This window comes from Rhynchophorus ferrugineus, unplaced genomic scaffold (assembly GCF_030347505.1).
Source record: "Rhynchophorus ferrugineus isolate W39M unplaced genomic scaffold, kcgeb_rfMv2 rfM9, whole genome shotgun sequence".
Lineage (NCBI taxonomy): Eukaryota > Metazoa > Arthropoda > Insecta > Coleoptera > Curculionidae > Rhynchophorus > Rhynchophorus ferrugineus.
In genome coordinates, this window is record NW_027472588.1 from 39,697,300 (window position 1) to 39,719,385 (window position 22,086).

A 22,086-nucleotide genomic window follows, 5' to 3' on the forward strand; every position below is an offset into this window, starting at 1 on the left:
TTTTCCTGTTTCACACTGTTTTGAGAGTTTCATTTTTCGATTCAGATTGTTATTGTTATTGTCTAAAATTCTAGGTACTACTAGTTTGAACTATTCCAACTTTTTTGTTGACTACTAGTAGATTTTTTTTGAATTCTTATCGGGAAAAGAGTTTATTACATTTTTAAAAAAGCCTTTTGAGATAAGAAACTGGGATTTTACCGCTTACTGCGACAGTGCAATGTCTTTATTCTCAATATTTTTATTTGAATTTTTGAGATGATCTTGATGAACAGATGGAACAAGGTCGGGATATTAGTTGTTATCAGGATTAACTGCGCTAAAATAGCATTCATCAACTTTTCGTTATGGGTCTCGCCAAATTGTTGGTATTGCGAATTTCCTTTTCCATTTTTCAACTCGATACTGAGATAAATAAACATTGCAGGTGTGTCGCTATACGCAATAAATATAACGTTATAAAATATATTTATTTTAACATTATATTACATCTAATGCATATTTATTGAAGGGCATAAATAACAGTGTATTAAAAAAAATAAATGGAATAGCAGACACTCTAAAGATATCAACTGAACGTGTACATCATATCATTCACGAATATTTGGCTATGAGAAAGCTCTGTGCAAAGTGGGTGCCGTGCGAGCTCACTTTTGATCGAAAACAACAACGAGTTGATGATTCGGAGCAGTGTTTGAAAAAAACGTCGATATGTGACAGTGGATGAAACATGGCTCTATCATTTCACTCCGAAGTCCAATCGACAATCATCCGAGTGGACTGCACACTATGAACCCGCTCCAAAGCGTGGGAAAGCTAAACAGTCGGTTGGAAATTGGACGGTTTGAAGGACGAAATCGCCGAAAAACGGCCGCTTTTGAAGAAAAAGAAAGTGCTGCTTCACCAAGACAATGCACCGTGTCTCAAGTCAGTGAAAACTATGGCAAAAATCCATAAATTGGTCTTCAAATTGTTTCCTCACCCACCGTATTCTCCACATGCGGCCCCCAGCGACTATTTCCTGTTGTTAGATCTCAAAGGAATGCTCGCTGAATGAAGGAGTGATCGCCGAAACTGAGGTCTATTTTGAAGCAAGGGACAAATCGTACTACAAAAATGGTATCGAAAAGTTGAAGGGTCCTATACCCTTGAAGGGAATTATGTTAAATAAAAAAAACTAATTTTGCCAAAAAATTTCTTTTACTATGATAGGCCGGGGACTTTCAATTGACCTGTTATTTTCATCATCATTTTTCTTTTACGTGTTTTACAGAGTTTGTCTAGATTTCGAACGCAGCAAATAACAACTTCACAAAGCTTTTTCTGTATCTCGTGTTATAATAAATATACCACATATGTAACAAAATATATCAGCATCATATTTGGACTTTCTAGACGACGTCCTAATCATTTTGAGTCGTCTGCAAGACGTTGCTTATCATTTAAATGATGCATTGTAATGAATAAAAAAATCATAAATTAGATTATTGGACAGAAGCAAACATTTTTTTTGTAAAGTCGTTGTTATTTTACTTTTGGTTTTCTTCTTTTTTCAAAGATACTTAAATGTTTTGATCCCAGCTCAGTTCTTTTTCGCTCTTTGCACTGACACCGGGCGCAGTACCAACACGATCCGAGAAGACGTAATCCCCGGTAGCCGATCGAGAAAAAGAGTTCGACCGTCGTTCGTACCGTACGTACGCCTTTCTGGCGAACAAGGGAGACGGAGTATCGGCAACGTCGCGACTTCGCGCATGCTTCAGCGCTCTCGAGACTTCGAGTTCAACGCGAGACGCCCGACACCGCTCGCACCGCGTACGTAGTGCTCTCCCGCGACGGCAGGCTCTCCGGTTCCGTTTCTGTCGCCCGTTCTTCGTCTCGCCAAGCGCATCGCGAAAATGTAGAGGGTGTTCGGGAAAGCGACAGGGACAATGGGCTAATCGGATCGCGGCTGGATTTCCTCGCGAGACCGAGGACGATGTAGAGGTCCGTCGAAACCGCCCGGTTCTTCCTTGTTTTTGGTTTTTTTAAACACGCTCGCTTGTTTCTTGATCGGAAAGTTTTGTCGGATGATCGTGGGCGAGAACAGCGACGCCGCTAACGAAGAGGATTGATATAGATGCCGGTTGAAGCCGGGATTATGTGGACACGATGATGGACTGGGGAATTAGACGTACGTATCAATTAATTTTCATTCTTTTACGGATACATATCGTGCATTTGAAGTTAGGACAGAAAATCGATTTGATTGTTAATATTTAAACGCGAGAATCAATGTCTGTATGTGGTCCCAGCGGGCAATAAGTATTTCTTATCAAAACAATCATTACTAGTGCTGAAAATGTCTGTCTCTTATAACAGACTAAAGAGAATAACTTAAAAATTATATGTTAACATTACTAAAACTTGTTTTAACAATATTTTCAATATAATATCAGAAATATATTTGATATATAATATTAATTTCAGTAACAAATGTCTGTATATTAAAATACATGGGAACTATCTCAAGAACTAACACTCACTAACTTCTTTGAAATGTCATTTAATTAAATCTACTTTCCACTAAGTTATAATAATCAACAAAGTATTAATAAGTTAATTACTACATCACTGAACCTCATAACAAAGTATCATGAGTAACATTATTTTCAGAACTGCAACAACTTCAGAGCGTCAAATATAAGAATATTTGACTTTTATTTACTTTTATGTTATAATTATAAGCATGGAATATTAAATGAACTATTACATATTTGTATATCATTTAAAACAGTAACGACACTTTGTGTTTTACGATATAGAAATTATATAGAACTAATGTATTTATAATCATTAAATGAACTATTGATTTCTCCATAAAGTAAATAAATAATAAAATAATTAATGAAATGTTCAAAGAATAAATTGACGTATAATTACTTATTTTACAGTATTAATCGTTAAACATCTTAATATTTATCAGCGGTTTAAAATATTTACCGATTTTGTTGTTAATAATTCATAATTTCATCTATTTGTATTCCCATCTATTCCATCTAAGCAAATTATGTAGTTAGTTTCACTTTATCTACATATTTTCATTACGTCATTTATGTATCAATATAATGTTTATTTCTTATACATAGTTTTCACCTAAAATATATTGAAAAACAATATGGGCACGATACAATCAAACGAAGGAAAATTATTTGAATGTCCTAAATAATCAAAAAATACAGGATGGGGATTCTAGAGAAAGATTACCAGGGAATCCCCAAGCCTGTTAAATTTCTTCAGCTATGGGGACGTCGTAGAAAACGTTAATCTAAGTTCAGATCACACTCCATTGATTCTGACACTGAGTGAAAATATAATAAGAAAAGAACAAAATACAACGTTAACACACAAGAGAACGGACAGAAGGCTTTGCTGGAGAATTAAATAATGGAATTCAATTAAATGTACCCCTTAAGACAACCGGAGATTTGAATTTTGATGTAGAAAAATTCGTTATAGATATCGAACAAACTGCATAGAATAATACTCCAGAAACTCTACAATTAAAGGTATTTAAAGGTATCATCCGAAATATAGCATGGCTACCACGAAAGCCGAAAACTACGATAAAATGGCAACAAAGTAGATCCTCTGAAAATAAAAATATTTTAAACAATATAAACCAAAGATTGAAAAGGAAATCTAACATATAGTGTATGTAAATATATAAATAAACATTATTACACCAGAGACTAAGATAGGACCGCTGGGTCCTTCTAGATACACACTTACAGTCTGTTCAAAGTTATTTTGTACATACGTCATCTAAATTTGTGACGTCAAAACATCGCAATGTTGTCGCATCAACTCTGAGTATTAGTTCAGTTTGTCTTTGACATACAGCAAAATTGTAATCTAAATAAAATAATTGAACAGCAATGTTATCAAATTAATTTATTTTAACATTATAGTTCATATAAAAACTACATTTGATTATACAGCCACAATAGTTTATAGGTTAGAGTTCTAACCTTTTATCACTATTACTGTCAAGAATATTGCGTACGTCTGACAACCGAACGACTTTGACAGGCTCATTCGTTTACGCGTTCGAACTAATCAGACAGCGTTGTGTCTCTTTTTAACTAGAGTAAAATGAGAAGGAAAATACTGTCTGATTCTAAAACGAATTTACAAATAGCGGCAGACAATATATTAAACATCTTGATGACGTATGTACAAAAAAACTTTGAATAGCCTGTAGATTTAAGTTAATGTAAAGATAAATTGTAGGTTAGTCGGCAACGACTAGCAGCTGTAATAAATAAATTTAAACAAACACATGGACATGATAAAGAACTAGAAAATTAGACGTACGTATCAATTAATTCTATCCGATTTTAATTCCAACGAATTTCCATTGAAGATGGCTGCCACGAGTTCGGATTAGAACTGAAAATCGATTTGGTGTTAATATTTAAACGCAAGAATCAATGTCTGTATGTGAAACGCGCATAATGTTTGCTTTGGTCTCTGTTCGTACGCTACCAGAGTACATACAGACACACACACACACGTGCACGTTATGAAGCATTACCGTCGGAAAATCGTTACACCGAAAACTAGTTTATGACGTTGCTGTTTCTTGATGTTCTTTGTCGATGGGACCAGCTGGCGCGATACAAGAAACCGAGAACGGTTAAGAGCGAAACATAAACAAACTCGAATTTATTGGTCCAGTCCTGCGACAGTCATTACTTAATCCGAAGAACAAAGAGACTTTCGGCGTTTCTCTCGCCAATTACATGTCCTGTTATTTATTGTTTTTTTTTTATCGGCGACTTCTAGTTTGACTCTGTTATGATTTCTTGGCGAGTGAAATTCACGAATAAACTGTTGATACGATTGGTTTGATGCATCAGTAATCTAAAATTCGCCAAGAAGCAGAAGCATTTGCTGAATATCTAGAAGAACTTTTAAACCAAATGAAACTAATATTGAACATAATTTGCCGGACATAGAAGCTGAAAATTCGATGATTGAATTAGTCACGCCGAAAGAGTTAACCAAAGTTATTAAAACTGAAACCCCAGGAAATCACCAGGCTATGATTTAATAACAGGAGAATTACTGTAAAAACTACCAATAAAGGGAATTATAAAGACCTATATCACTGTTGCCAGTAATATCTAAGGTTTTTGAAAAACTCTTGTTGAAAATAATAAAACCGATCATAGAGAGAAGAAACCTAATACCAACACACCAGTTTGGGTTTATTAACAAACACTCAACAATTGACCAGGTTCGCAGAATAACAGATGTTATTGAAAAAGCCTACGAAAATCGAAAAGTATGCTCAGCTATATTCTAAGATGTAGCACAAACCTTCGATAAGGTTTGGCATGAAGGCCTTGTTCATAAACTACAGAAAATGCTACCAAAACAACACACCGAACTATTAAAATCATACATTACAACCAGAATGTTTAGAGTCAAACAAGAAGAAGCTTATTCTACAATAAAAAAGAAGCTAAAACAGGTGTACCACAAGAAAGTGTACTGGGACCAATGCTTTATCTACTTTACACTTGTTATATACCACAAACGGAAAACATCAGGATGGCTACATTTGCTGATGTTACTGTACATGTGCAGTTCACCTATAAACAGACCGTACAAGCACCAATAACATTAAATAACATTATCATTACATATAGCAACAACGCTAATAAAGAAGAAAAGAAAAGAACTGGAATTGAAATATAGGAAAATGTACTAGCTAATTGGAATAAAATTACAATTATCAGTACATAATAAATTGCTATTATATAAGCAAATATTAAAACCTATATGGACAAACAGAGATCAATTATGGGGATGTTCTGCAAAGAGTAGAGAACAAAGAGCCAAGAATAAAGTCTTGAGAGGTATTGTGGGCGCACCCAAATACTATAGGACTGATTACCTACATGGAGAATCAAGAAAATTGCAAGGGGGCATGAGGAAAGACTCCATTCTCATATGAATATTGAAATATTGCAACCTTTGGATACCATCAGAACAGGACACAGACTCAAAAGAACCAAACCATCTGATCTTGTGTAGTGTTGTGTAGTGTCTTATGAATATTTCCATTATCATCCATTTTTTATATCCTTTATATTACTTATTATTTCTTCAACTAATATTATAAATAGGGTTAGGCTCAAACTTCCACCTTGTCTTAGTCTCCTGCATAGGTTTGGAAGGTTTTTGATTTCATGTTATCTGCAATGACGTCATTGGCATTGGTCCTGTATATTTCTTGATTATTTCCTGCCATTTTGTTACATACCATTAAATGATATATCTCTCTAACAAATAATTTGTCTTAAATTTTGCATATCGATGGAATGTCGTGTGTTGAATCAATGAAAATGCCGCAGAGGGCTTCAGCATCTTCAACTGAAGGAAATTATCGCCATTTATGCTTGATAACACGGACCCAACAAGAGCCTCACGAAATTATTATGACTCTTTGAACATGAACCGCATTAATAGTGCGCTAATAGTGACGGAAATACCATGCATATTCCTCAGGAGCTAATAGAGGTTTGTGAAAACATACTTGAATGAGTAAATTTTGACTCTATATTCATAAAAACTATAGTAAAGGGTGATGGAATGAGTTTATGAGTTTAACATGTCAACCTGTTAACAAATGACCAGGTTTCTGATGGACTGGATTGTTACTATAATCTCAAGTATCAAGATGTTTAATGTATTGCCTGCCGCAATCTGTAAATTCGTTTCAGAATCAGACAATATTTTCCTTTTCATTTTATTATAGATAAAAAGAGACACAGTGCTTTCGGATTTCTGACACAGAGCCTCTCAGAGTCATCCGGTTGTCAGACGTATGCAAAATTCTTGAAAGGAATAGTGATAAGTGGTTATAACTCTAACCTATAAACTATTGGGGCTGTATTAACTCGAGTTTTTAGATGTGCTATAATGTTAAAATAAATTATATTTGATAACATTTTTGTTCAATTATTTTATTTAGATTAGAATTTTGTTGTATATCAAAGCTCAACTGAACTAAAACTCAGAGTTGATGGGATAACATTGCGACGTTTTGACGTCACAAATCTTGATGACGTATGTACAACATAACGTTGAATAGGCTAAAGATGTTCCTTGTTAGCTGAAACTGCAGAAAAAATATAAAAAAGTACAAAATTGTAACCAGAAACAAACTTGTAAAAAATTATTGGTCAACTTTACTACAACTCCTTAAACAAAGAAACCTTTCAGCGTCTTATATAAATTAGTGTACATGGGATAAGTATAATTTTTAATCTCGTGTAACAGCTTTCTATAACTATGTTTCTTCATGTTTACTGTTTTTTTATATTAATAATGAAATATAATAATTTTTTGAAATATATTTCATATATTTAAATAACAACTCGGATGAAGCGAGCTGCGAAGTTTTAAAATGTATTATTTATTATAATAAATGTAAAATGTATGTAAATATTATAATGAATGCTGTATTATATAACAATAAATGTATATTAATATCGATTCTCGAATAAATTACGACAGTGTAATATATAATGTAATTTTAATTTTGTTGGGAAGTTCAGCGTTAATAATTATATATGATATAAACCGTTATATTGGGTTATTATATATTAATGTCTATTATTCAGGAGTTTGCAGAAAATATTTATTTAGTAATATATTTATTTTAAGTGAAAATACGTAATTATATTTTTAAACCTTTTTACGACTTAAAATGTCCAATGACTACAGAAATATTTTTGGTCAAAAGATGCTAACACCGAAGATGTTTAATTTGTTTAAAATTAAAAGGAATTATATGTTTTCCTTTTGAAGAAAGTGATTGTTGGGTCTCTTAACCCTCGATTTTGATTCCTAAAATTGTTTTTTGGCACATTTTATCAAAAGCCTGAAACATGCAGCGAATAAATAACATTTCTATAGTTTATTCAAACTTTTTTTATACATACGTCATCAAGATGTTTAATATATTGCCTACCGCAATTTGTAAATTCGTTTCAGAATCAGACAATATTTTCCTTCTCATTTTATTCTAGTTAAAAAGAGACGCAGTGCTGTCTGATTGGTTCGAACGCGTAAACGAATGAGCCTGTCAAAGTCGTTCGGTTGTCAAACGTATGCAGTATTCTTGACAGTAATAGTGATAAGAGGTTATAACTCTAACCTATAAACTATTATGGTTGTATAATTAAATGTATTTTTTAGATATACTATAATGTTAAAATAAATTATATTTGATTTGAACTTTTGGGATTATAATTAATAAAGTTATAGGTTTCTATAGAAAGTGTTGGTGAGAAGGTGATACAGGGTGATATCTGTTCTAGTAAAATGTAAATACTTTGAAAAAGTGTCATTGTACTCCACTGTATTTTCCAACCAACTAAGTGTACATAATAACAGTGAAGTGTGATTAACAGTCAGACATATTATTTGGAATAAGATTTAAAATAAGATATTTTATACAGATCATTTGCTGAAGTGATTTTCTATATGTCATGCAGATAATAATTTAAAAAAATATTTATTGCCTATTGTATCTGTAACATGTGTTAATATCTTATTTATAGTTTATAAATATTTTATCTATGATCCTATTTGTAAATTGTAATTTTGATCAGACCATAGAGAAGCCATGAGGGTGATGGGTCTCTAATAAATATCGGCTAAATAATAAATTTAAGCCTATAGTAGGACCCTTCCTTATAATAAGGCTTCATAATTTACAATATGTGTGCCTAGAAGAAATTGGATCTCGTTCATTATGGATATATCTCGTTAACATTATGAGGGCGCTTATCAATCAACTAATAAGTCCTAAGCACGTCGCTTAGTTAAATTATAATGATAACGGCTTAATTATAAACATCCTTTATGTCTCGGTTAAAACGTCAGTTCGGTAGATGACTCTTTAACCAATTGCTTTATTCACCGACTTCGAAAAAGGTTTCATGTTCGGCTGTATATATATATATATATATATATATATATATATATATATATATATATATATATATATATATATATATATTAATGTATGGTCCCCTATTTTTCCGCTAATTATCGATCGATTTTCAGAATTCTTTTTTTATTCAAAAGAGTACACTTCTGAGGTGGTCCCATTGGAACCAAGTCAAAATCTGATGATGGGAAGGGGGGAAATCCAGACAAATCCTAAAATAATCAGATATTTGGGTATAATGTTAATCGTATTAATTAAACATTTTAAAATAAAATATGTACATAATAATCGTTGTAATAGCTAAATTAAAATAAACAAAAACTCTACTACATGTATTTCATATTCTACTATATACACACAGTTTAGCTTAATACCCACCTAAACCTATTTATCTATTTACTATATTATTTTAACTGCTACCAACCGAATTTTTAGGAGTTGGAATAATCAATATTTTGAGGTGGTTTTGTGCTCAATAATACTATAAAATTTAATTGAGAAAGTTGTGAGTTGTGAAGCATCATGATCATAAACATAACTGTGTTAACAAAAACACTTAATGGAAATAATTTATAATTAAATTAATTATATTAATTCATGTTAATGGAGAACGTGTTCTAAATATATCCTCTTTATCTGTTAAAATCAAAGTGCTTTTTTAAAATTAAATCATATGTTTCAAACATATTATTTCGTTTTGACTTTATTTTTGTTGTAGTCGTAATATTAACTGTTACATCAGAAAATAATGCAATAAACATAAATGCCGTGTATTTTAAAACATATTTCCGCATATCCTCGATGTTTCCTAACTTCATAATTAATGTCTGATGAAAGACAGTTTCATATTATTGATGTTTTTATTTTCTTGCTGCTGACTGTCTTCGTTCTAATCTTGGATACGTTAAAAATTAATATATGTGTGACGTCTTATATACCTGGAAACGGAAAATAGATTAACAAAAAGAAGAAACAACTTATTTGTTTAAACAGTAATAATATAGTTTTTCTCTCCCATATTATTAGTTTTATTAGCTAGTAAAACCTTTTGATCAATGTTTATAGTAATTGTTTAAAACTCAAATCCATAACATCAATGAGGAAGAATAGTTAGCAGCAAGCAATATTAGTAATGTAGCAATATTTTACACTGTATTCTAGGTGATATGCAACAATGAATAGATGCTTCTATAATGTGTAATTATTAGTACAAATGATTTAAAAGAATTTTGTCAAGTTTTGGGGATGAAATATTTCAAGTATTCTGGATCTTCAATTTCGACTAGAGTCAAACTGGAACCCAAATACCTATCTACAAGCTATTGCTCGAAACAGAATATATTCATACAATTGACACAGAAGATGGACTGCATATTTAAAATTAATCACAAAACATTTAAATGCTTGTAGTCACCCAACACAACTTAGCTTGGTTTGATTCTTTTAGGTCTGTATCCTGTTCTGGTATTATCCAAGAGCTGCAATATTTTTATGTTAATGTCAGAATAGACTTTCTGCTCATATCTCGTTGTGATTCTCTTGATTTCTTGAGTGATAGCCGGTATCTGAGGATCTCGATGTAATTTATTAATGCTGTAATATCTGGGTGTTTCGTAGGACTTTTTTTTCTGAAAAACTGGTATTGTATTTACATTGAATTTTGTGCAACATCCCCATAATTGAATTCCGTATGTTTATATAGGTCAATACTTGTTTGTATAACACTAATTTATTATGTACTGATAATTGTGATTTTCTTCCAATTAACCAATACATTTTCCTATATTTCGAATATCTCTAAATGTAGAGAATATCGACTTATCGTTAAGACATTACATTTATCCTGAAAATAGTTTCCAGCATACTGTCTAGGTTTCACCATTCAATAATTAACCGAATCACGAAACATATGTTTTGTATTATTGATGATTTTTTTGTCATACGAACTGTATATCGATTGTAATCTTGGATGTATTAAAAATTTATATATGTCTGACGTCTTATCTGCCTCAAAACTATGGGAAGTAAAAACTGGACAAATTTTCCAATTATATAAGAAGTAAATGTTGGTCGTTTGACATTCTGTCTGATAGTTTTGTTATTAACTTGCGAAAAAAACAGCAAGTCGATCACTCATTGTCCTTTAATTTAATCTGGTTTTGTACCGTTTGTTTTTATCCAACTTCAAGAAAGGAGAAGGTTCTATGTTCGGCTGTATCATATATTAATATATTTATGATTTATGATTTTTTTAGGGGGCACTTCGGAGGTGGTCCCATTGGAACCAAGTCAGGAACTGATGAAGAAGGGGGGGGGGTTAGATCGATGAAATCGAGGGAGTATCGCCTATTGAAATGAAATGAATGGGTCTCACGAACTTTTAACCGGCATTTGGGATTAATTTACAAAATGAGTCAATTGCTATTGCGGAATTACTATCGACTGCTTGAATCATATCTTTTCAAAAAAAAGAGTCCCTCATGAGATGGCATTCTCAATATTTGAACCTATTTCTGCCAGAATTTGTTCTATGCTTCTGATGTCTCAACAACAAAAGAACAGTACTTGGAACTTTGCCGGCATCAATAGTCATCAATAGATAGAATTCAAACATTATCTGCTGTCGTTGAAGTGTGCGAGATCGCTTCACCGGAACTAATCGAAGTTGGATATTTTCATTACTCCAATGTTTCGGTATTTTTGGTCCGAAATCTCGACTTTATTAGCGCAATAAACTAGCATAACATATAAAACCTTCCGAGAGTGCGAATAATTCGGTAAATGGCCTTCCCAGCTCGTATTGTGTTTTATGATGGCGGGCGTTCCGTGATGCCGGGAAGGAATTTTCAGAAATAATAAAGTTTAATTGCGTTAAGTTTTATTATCCACGAAATATCGTCCAGTCACACATACATATATTCATACGTAATGGCGTGGCCAGAATGGGAGGGTATACGCCCGTCATTATGCAACACTGAATTCAGATAACTTCGTTTATGTTTATTAAAATGAATAATGCATTATAGGAGTTCTAATTATACTAGTGATCGTTCTGTGGTCGAAATTAGACCACAATTTGTGAAGTTAATTATGATCCAACTTTTTGATACCATTTTTGTAGTAGGATTTGTCTTTTGCTTCAAAATAGGCCTCAGTTTCAGCGAACACATTCGACAAAAATGTTTTCCCATTCTTTTAAGATCTCAGATCTGGAGAATACGGTGGATGAGGAAGCAATTCGAAGCCCAATTCATGGATTTTTGCCATCGTTTTTACTGACATGTGACACGGTGCATTGTCTTCGTGAAGCAGGACATTCTTTTTCGGTGATTTCGACCTTCAAACTGTCGGCTAACGCTATGTAATAGTCGCTGTTGATGGTCCTTCCTTTTTCAAGGTAGTCAATGAAAATTATTGGCCATATCTTGCCATAGTCGCGGGTTCGAATCCTGCTGGGGCATGGTCGTAAATGTATGTTTGTGGTTGATATATATATATATATATATATATATATATATATATATATATATATATATATATATATTACTATTTTCACTCCTGCCTATATATATACCTCATTATTCATGCATCAGTGTAATTTTTATCTTTTACAAATAACTTTCATCTAAAATATATAATGAAAAACAATAAATTTAATAAAAAACCAGTCTTATTTAATCAAACAATAATTTTTACCTACATTTTTAGATAAAATTGGATCCTTCTTCATATCCTTAAAGGAGTAGCAGTCATATTTTTTACTGTCAGTAAATTTATTTATTTTAAACTGTCATTTTATCTAAAATTCTCGTATCCCACCGATGCAAATAGCTCATCTTTAATTTCTCTTCTATGGCTTTCCTTAATCTACTTCTTTTTACTTTGCATTTTGTCCCACATGGGGACTAAAACTCACCAACAAATGAGAAATTAAAACATCCATTTTAACTCTTGATGTTACGGCTTTGTTAGGAAATATATTTGCGAATGAAACCCGAAATGGATTAAAAGTTAATACCAGTAAAAGTGTATAGAAAATTCTTAATAATCCTTAACATTAACAATTCAACCAGTTCTGAATCAAGAGTAATTTTTCTTAGCTGTTGTGAGTGTACTACATATCAACAAATGATTTGAAATTGTTAAAATTAAAAAGATGGTGGTAGCTTTATTGCATTGACCGCTTTTTCAGTTAGTACTAACTTTCAAAAGAAAGCTGTTAAAATTTCATGATATTCTACTCATAAGTTTGTGAGTTATTGTGCTTAGAGTGACACTACCTTTGTTATTTTCAAAACAGTGGATCAAAAACAATTTCTTGTTTTAATTTTACACTGCTTCTTGATGGGAAGGATACCGTTCATGCCAAGCAATGATTTGAAAAGTGTTAGAATGACTCCGCTCTATCAGAGACAAAAATAATATGTTAGTTTGCTGACTTCAAACGTGACCGTAGAGACACCGATGATGCAGAACGCAGATGACATCTAAATAAGGTGGTAACACTAGAAATCATCAACAAAATCGTTTTGAATGATCGAAAAATAAAGTTTCGTGAATCAGCTAACATCGTAAAGATATCAAAGGAGCGTGTTGGTTTTATAGCGTATGAGCATTTGATTATGAGAAAGCTCTGTTCAAATTGGGTGCCGTTTGCTCACTGTTGACCAAAAATAAGAACATGTTGATGATTCAGAACGGTATTTGGCCATGTTTAAACGTAACAAACCGGAAAACATGGATCCACCAGTTCACTACGGAACCAAAACGATCGTCATCTGAGTGGACAGCAGCTGATATTTTGAGGCAAACGATAAAACGTTCTACAAATGTGACATTGAAAGGTTAGAGCGGCGCTGGAATGATTGTGTGGCTTTTGATGGAGATCACCTCGATGAATAAAGTCAATTTTAAACCAAAAAAATACGCGTATTCTTTGTTACGCCCGGGATTTTTCATTCTATGTTTATGGACAGGCGCTCTGTTAATTTGAAATCACTTTAAGATAACTATACTGTGGTCGTTATTGTTATTGTAAACATCTTTTTTTTTGTTTCTTACTGTACAGTTTTCGAATGACATTTCTCAAAATGGCATGAATGCCCGTGGCCTTCCCCGATTCATTCTTACGACGAGAAAACCACACAGCTTATAAGAGAAATAACTGTGAATGTTAAATAATAATAAAGATTTTAAAACTCGCAAAAAAAGGCCGACCGTATCAATCCAAAATAGACAATTCCACCCAACGAAAACCGACCGAAGAACTTTCGTTCTCGTGAAACAACGGTCTATTTACTATTTGTACCGACCCCCCATCTGGGTCCGTAGCTTATTCCGGTTATGCCGACGGTTGTTAAAGGTCTTCGAAAACCCGTTCCTACTCTCTATCGGTCTAGTCCATTAAGAATACGACGGCGCATATTCAGAAACCCAGTTGATTGTTTCGGAAAAATGAAATGGTCACTTCTCGAGAACCATAGTTCGGGACTTTATGGGTGCGACGGCCATCTGTATGATTTTCCGGTACTTTCAAAGGACGCGTATTATTTTTTCGATTGTTTTTATTATTTAGACAATAACAGGTCAATTGAAAAGTCCCCGGCCCGACATCTAGATGGCGCTACTAAAATTAAATCCATATTGTTTTAGTTAGCCCTAACCCTCAAAAGATGCGTGTATAGATTTGACAGCTGTCGGATTATGTTTATGAATTATAGCATTTTGAGTGAAGCAACTTTTGTTATTGTGAAAAAAAAATGGATAAATAGGTATTTCGCATGTTGATAAAATATTGCTTTTTGAATAAAAAAAATACAGTTGAAGCAAAAACTTGGCTTGATGCCGAGTTTCCGGACACTTCTCCAGGAAAACCAACCATCAAGGATTGGTATTCTAAGTTTAGACGTGGTGAAATGAGCACCGAAGACGGTGAACGCAGTGGATGCTCAAAAGAGGTTGTTACCGACGAAAACATTAAAAAATCCACAAAATGATTTTGAATGACCGTAAATTGAAACTGCATGAAATAGCAGACACTCTAAAGATATCAACTGAACGTGTACATCATATCATTCACGAATATTTGGGTATGAGAATGCTCTGTGTAAAGTGGCTGCCGCGTGAGCTCATTTTTTACCAAATATAACGACGAGTTGATGATTCGTAGCAGTGTTTGAAGATGATCAAGCGTAATAAACCCGAGTTTTTGCGTCGATATGTGGCAATAGATGAAACATGACTCCATCGTTTCACTCCGAAGTCCAATCGACAGTTATCCAAGTGGACTGCACACGATGAGCTCGCTCCAAAGCGTGGGAAAATACAGCAGTCGACTAGCAAGGCTATGCCATCTGTATTTTGGGATGCGCATAGAATAATTTTCATCGAGTACCTTAAAAAAGGAAAGACCATCAACAGCAACCATTACATAACATTATTGAACCGTTTAAAGGACGAAATCGCCGAAAGATAGCCGCTTTTGAAGAAAAAGAAAGTGTTGTTTAACCAAGACAATGCACTGTGTGAAAAAAACCATAATTGGACTTCGAATTGGTTTTTCGTTCAACGTATTCTCCAGCGACTATTTCCTGTTTTCAGATCTCAAAGGAATGATAGCTGAGAAGAAATGTTCGTCGAATGAAGAGGTGATCGCCAAAACTGAAGCTTATTTTGAAGCAAAGGCCAAATCGTATTACAAAAGTGGTATCGAAAAGTTGGACGGTCGCTATAATCAGTGTACACTTGAAGGGAATACTTACTATATAATACTAATAATACTACTAATACTAATACTAATATATATATATATATATATATATATATATATATATATATATATATATATAACATACATAATTTTACGACCATGCGCTAGCAGGACCCGCAATTATCGTGACGGTAGGAGGACCGTCCTGTCGTCTTTACCACTGCGCCAACCAAATCGCCATTGTAGGATTCTTCTAGATGTTACAACATACGCATTTGGTGAGCGGTGGGCGTTTAAAAGCCACCTGTGTAATAAATATTCATATTCGACAGTCCTAAAAAGTACAGTTAAGTTTTATATATACATTAAAAAAGTAACGCATCAACTATATTATAACAAGAAGCATATATTTAAACAAAATAGAATTTTGTTTCTCACTTTAGTTTTTTTATATAAAAATATTTGTTATATTTTCTTGTTAAGTCTTATTTATTACTACCTAATGTTTAGTAGGGTTTGTAAATCAGTCAGATTTGGTTGGAAAATGAAGACCGTTTTCATGAGAATAAACTATGGAATATATTTTCCAAGTGAACTTGTTAATCAGTCAGTAAGTTTGTTAATTTGATAAATTTGTTGGAACTACTAGAGCTATTCATTACTGCTTGCTTAGGATACCATTGTAAACTATATAAAGTTATATTATTACGTCACTTGTAACGTCATTACGTTTTACGTCACGGTGTAAGTAATATTTTCAACAATATTTATAATTCAACAAATTCGTCAGCAAACTCTCCTTCAGGACTGTCTTTTCATCGAACTTATATTTCAACGTTTCTTTTTTTTTTTTTGTTGAACAAGTGATATTTATTTTTTATTTATATATTTATGTTTAGTTTTTTAAAATTTGTAACATTGATCGTTCAGTAGTTGATGGGTTCTACAAATTGTCAAATGGTAAGTTGACTTAGTAATTGAGTTGGTAATTGTAATAGTTGAAATCGAGGATATTTGGTGGCTGAGGAATGCAGTTAAGGGTTGGCCCAAAGCAATAAATTTCATCTAACGGAGTATACCAGGTGTACCAGAAAGTAGTTACCGGTTTTTCTAACAGATGAGGTATGCTAGGCTAAGTATGCAGTTTTACGATTTGACATATATGTCATTTTATTCTACTGAGATCAAGCTTCAAAGCTATACATGTTATATGTTGCAGAACTGACACCGTCATAGATGTATACCTCTTTGAAAATGTCTTGCTGCATGCTTGACTTTTCTTAATTAATCGAAAAAAAGTAGCCGCTGAAAGTCATCGTTTGCTAGAAACTAACGGTGAATGTACTCTAACCTTAATAGCACGTGAAGCCTAGTTTCGAAAATTCAAAGATGGTGAATTCGACATGCAAGACAAGGGACGCTCTGATCTGAGACCGAAAAAGTCTGAAAATGCGAAACTGCAAGAGTTATTGCATGAAGACCCAACCCAAACTCGAAAACAGTTGACAGAAGGAGAAAAACGTCCAGAATGGTAAATTGACTTTACAGTTTCTCATAAAGTAAAACCGATCAAGGAAGCTTTGAAAGCACTTGGATAGGGCATACTGCCTCACCCTCCGTACTGTGCAGACGTTGCCCCGTCCGACTACCAACTTTTCGTATCAATGCGACACGCGCTTGCAGAACAGCACTTCGCCAATTTCGAATAAGTTAGAAAATGGCTCAATGAATGGTTTTGGTCAAAGGACAAACAGTTTTATTCGTGATGGCATCCATAAATTGACTGAAAGATGAACGAGATGTTTAGAATATAGAAAAGGCCCCTTTTTTTATATTTTGAATAAATACCTTTTTTTCTTTTTCTTGAAAATGATGTGTTTTTTTTTTTCGAAAAAAAATTGGTAATGGCTTTCCGGTACACTTGTTATTAAAATGAATATATTTAATCAAATATGAATATCATTATCATATACTAAAATAATAATTTACAATAATACTAGTACTATGTATAGCAATATAATATATTTTATATATAACAATAATGTAAAAGATAAATATTCCAAAATTGGATATTGTAGTTATTTATACAATTTTATTACATGAAAGAATGGGAATTTTACTATAAAAAGTAACCATAGAATTATTTGTTTTATTATAATTTGCCAGAACAAAATTTGTTATAAAATTTACATTCTTTTATTATAAACTGTACCTCATTGTCTCCACAGGAATGTACATTTATGTTGATATTTATCCGACCGTGGTTTAGAATCAACGTTAAATAGTCACAGTAGGTTCAGTCCAAATAAACCCTAGTTGATAGAGTCCCTAAATTAATCTCAACCAAAAGATAATAGTATTTTTTCTATTAAATTCCGTTTTCATCCTGTCTCGGCTTTACGTATTAGTGTATTTTGTGTAATATTACGTTATTCCTATATAAATATAATTGGGGGGGCTATTATTTTTTTATTTGTTATTTTTTAGATTATAGCTCTCACTATTTATTATTTAGAAGTAAATTATTCTAAATGATAAGTTTGGAGAAACGTAAGTCGATAATATCGTATCAATTTATCAGTTTTTATTGTAAATTCTTGGATACTGTTTCGTTAATTTTTGCTACGTTAGTTATTTATTGGGTGTTTGCTTGTATTTTGGTCGCAATAATAGAACAATAATGGTCCGCGGAAAACCAAACGTTCATCAATTAATTAACAGGTGTTCTGTATACTGGATATCCCCCATGCCGATTTTCAGCATCGTATTGCGTGTTTAGTTCGAAACGACAACCATCGAACGTACGAATTTTCGGGATGCTAACGAACTACACGGCGTCAGAATCGAACACCTCTTTTTTGTAATACTAATCGTATTTTAATGGTTCGATGGTTATTCGGGAGGGGTAGTGTAGGGTTAGGGGAGACCGGTCAACAACAGGGTCAAGGCTGTCGATTAGAAATGTGTTGCTATCGGTGATATTATTTGTTATCAATGCCGAATGAACTTGGCGGATCACACAGGTCTGTCAAAAAATTCTGAAGAGCTGTTTAACAGGTCAATTGAAAAGTCCCCGGCCACACATTTTTTTGGCAAAATTATTATTTTTTATTCAACATAATTCCCTTCAAGGGTGATACACTGATTATAGCGACCCTCCAACTTTTCGATACCATTTTTGTAGTACGATTTGTCCTTTGCTTCAAAATAGGCCTCAGTTTCGGCGATCACCTCCTCATTCGACGAAAATGTCTTCGCAGCGAGCACTCGTTTGAGATCTGAGAATAGAAAATAGTCGCTGGCGGCCAGATCTGAAGAATACGGTGGATGAGGAAGCAATTCCAAGCCGAATTCATGGATTTTTGCCATCGTTTTCACTGACTTGTGACACGGTGCATTGCCTTGGTGAAGCAATACTTTCTTTTTCTTCAAATGCGGCCGTTTTTCGGCGATTTCATCCTTCAAACTGTCCAATAACGCTATGTAATAGTCGCTGTTGATGGCCCTTCCTTTTTCAAGGTAGTCAATGAAAATTATTCCACACGCATCCCAAAATACAGACGCCATAACCTTACCAGGCGACTGTTGCGTTTTCCCACGCTTTGGGGCGGGTTCAACATCTGCTCCAAATCATCAACTCGTCGTTACTTTTGGTCAAAAGGGAACTGGCGCGACTCCCACGTTGTTGAGAACTTTCTCATACTCAAATGTTCGTGAATGATATAATGTACACGTTCAGTTGATATCTTTAGAATGTCTGCTATTTCATTCAGTTTCAATTTACGTTTCAAAATCATAGCTAACTAAAAAATATATGGATTTAATTATAGTAGCGCCATCTATGTGTCAGGCCGGAGATTTTTCAGTTAACCTGTTAGGTTTTGTAAGATAATATTTATGTTTTTAGGACGACACCTTTCTTGACAATTTCAGTAAATATGTCGATTTTATTTATAAGCCACTAACTATACATATTTTTTATTTAATATATGTTCACTACCACACACTAAAACCTTTAATTTTTCCCAGTGAGGCTCCTCTTTGTATATTTTCGCTTGTTGGAAGAATATGGAACGTATCTCTGAAGCAAGCAACAGTAGTCTGATATCATTGACAGGCTCTATTGTTCTTAGTATGTTTTCTCCATCTTTTTAATATCCTGGTGAAATTGCACCTTGCTCTTCACTTACATCCCCCAAAATTTTTGGAAAGTACTCAAGATGAGAATGAGGAACTTATAATTAGATTCATTGGGAAACCTAGTGTTTAAAAAAGAGTAGAATTGTTAATAGCTAAAATCTATGATTACCTACAAATTTCTCCACGATCTTCTTAGAGGCAATTCACCCTTCTTTTTGAGGATCCCTCATGGTCGTGATGAAGTGTGGGTCAGTTCTAAGCCGTCTAATGTCTGATCCAATGAAGACACCTTCCTGCGCCTTTGTTTCTGAGCCGTCTGGAAGCTCTAAAACTGTATATTTGAAACAATTTCCATCTTTGGGAAGTGATTATACAAATTACTTCATCTACAGCTATGGTGAAAATACTTTCTATAGAAGTAGACTACTCTATTGGGTGTTTCTCTCTTTGGTTGATTACTCTATCACAGTTGAGTCAATCCAGTCGTTTTAAAATCTTATGGATTTCATTGAATTAAAAATGATGACATTGATGCCTATCCAGTTGTATTGATTGTGCCAATTTACTGAGTTTTTAATATTCAACACGCTTCTCACGGCTTTCAATAAAGATTTTATCGTTCATTCAACACAATTTCTCGATGAAAAATATTTAGTTTATATTTATTGTATACATTTTTCTTAATAAATGTCTTTTTAAAGCGAAAAAATAAATTCAGTAATGAAAAAGAATATCCGTAGGAACATTTTTATAATTAATATGTTTTTTAGGTAAGTGTTATTTTGTATATACGTCATTTAAATTAGTGACATCAGAACGTCGCAGTGTTGCCGCATCTACTCAGTTTTGTTCTGTATGACTGACATACAACAAAATTCTAATCTAAATAAAATAATTTAACAAAAATGTTATCAAATATGATTTATTTTAACATTATAGTACATCTAAAAGCTACAGTTAATTATACAGCCCAATAGTTTATAGGTTAGAGTTGTAACCTCTTATCACTAGTGCTTTCAAGAATTTTGCATCCGTCTGACAAACGGACGACTTTGACAGGCTCATTCGTTTACGCGTTCGAACTAATCAGACAGCGTGGTGTCTCTTTTTAACTAGAATAAAATGAGAAGGAAAATATTGTCTGATTCTAAAACGAATTTTAAAAATACTAATCAAATATATTAAAAATGTTCCTACGGATATTCTTTATTGAATTCGCAATATTAAATCTTACGCCCTGAAAACGAGCAATAAACAGTATTTTTTAAATGAAATTTTAAAGAATGTGTTTCGATAATATTTCCCGACGTACTGTCGACGATTCGTTAATAATTAGCGACGTGGGGATCTCGACTTGGAGGGGGAGCACTGTATTATTGATGATTTTTTTTGCGATACTGGCTGGGCCTTGATTATAGTCCTGGGCCTATTAAAAATACATGCGAATGTGTGCGCCGGCGGGAAGGAGGTCTTATTGGCGGGGCACCGTGGATGGTGGGAAAGAAAAACCAGAAAGCCACGTGGATTTTTTGAAAAGGACTCAATTATGCAAGAGGCGAATATTGTAGGTTTCAATTTTTTCCTGGGCTTATTAAAATATGAATAATTAAGTTTTCCATAATTAGTTTTAGGCTGATTTCTTTAATAAAATTGCTGTTTTTATTATTGTTATGATACATAGACAAGAGCATGAATTCAAACAAAAAATAACTATTGGTAGCCACCCCAAATAAATCCTAGTTGGTAAAAAAGGAAACTTTAGCACACGCAAAAATATATACGTCTATAAATTAGTTTTGAAGGATTTTTCACTTTGAAGCTTTTGTAAAAGATCAGCACAGTGTATGTTATTCAAAGTACCGTTTATAGATAGCCACTGCTGTTCCCATCTTTCAAGCAATATACGGATTTCACATCAAAAGAACAACATATCTTTTGAGGCTACCTACAAATCAATCTATTTTTAGGTATCTTCATAAGTAAAACGTTGCTCAGACTGATATGTTGAAACAAATAGAAATCAGAAGAATCAGGATCTGAAGAATAGGGCAGGTGGACTAGCACTTCGCAATTTAATGTTGTGTTAATTATGTTTTACCGGTTTTGTGACATGTGGTCGAGCGTTGCCTTGCTGAAGAATGACATTGTTGTGTATTTGCTCTATTCCAGTGCTCAGCTCACCAATACACCATTTGTAGTCGATAGCGATCCTGGTTGATGGTTTCAC

The 22,086-nt window shown here is 33.4% G+C and overlaps 1 protein-coding gene across 7 annotated transcripts in view; it reads left to right on the plus strand.

Moving 5' to 3' along the window:
• The window catches only part of cno (adherens junction formation factor afadin), a 204,989-nt gene that overhangs the window by 70,899 nt on the left and 112,004 nt on the right, over nucleotides 1-22,086 (plus strand). For 2 of the 7 annotated variants that reach the window (XM_076414995.1, XM_076414997.1), the window contains exon 1: nucleotides 1,790-2,173. The exons of the other annotated variants lie outside the window; for them this stretch is intronic. In XM_076414995.1, coding sequence (XP_076271110.1) covers nucleotides 2,152-2,173 — 22 coding nt within the window. In that variant the 5' untranslated portion in view covers nucleotides 1,790-2,151. Of the gene's footprint in view, nucleotides 1-1,789; nucleotides 2,174-22,086 lie in introns of those variants that run through there. 7 annotated transcript variants of the gene reach the window in all.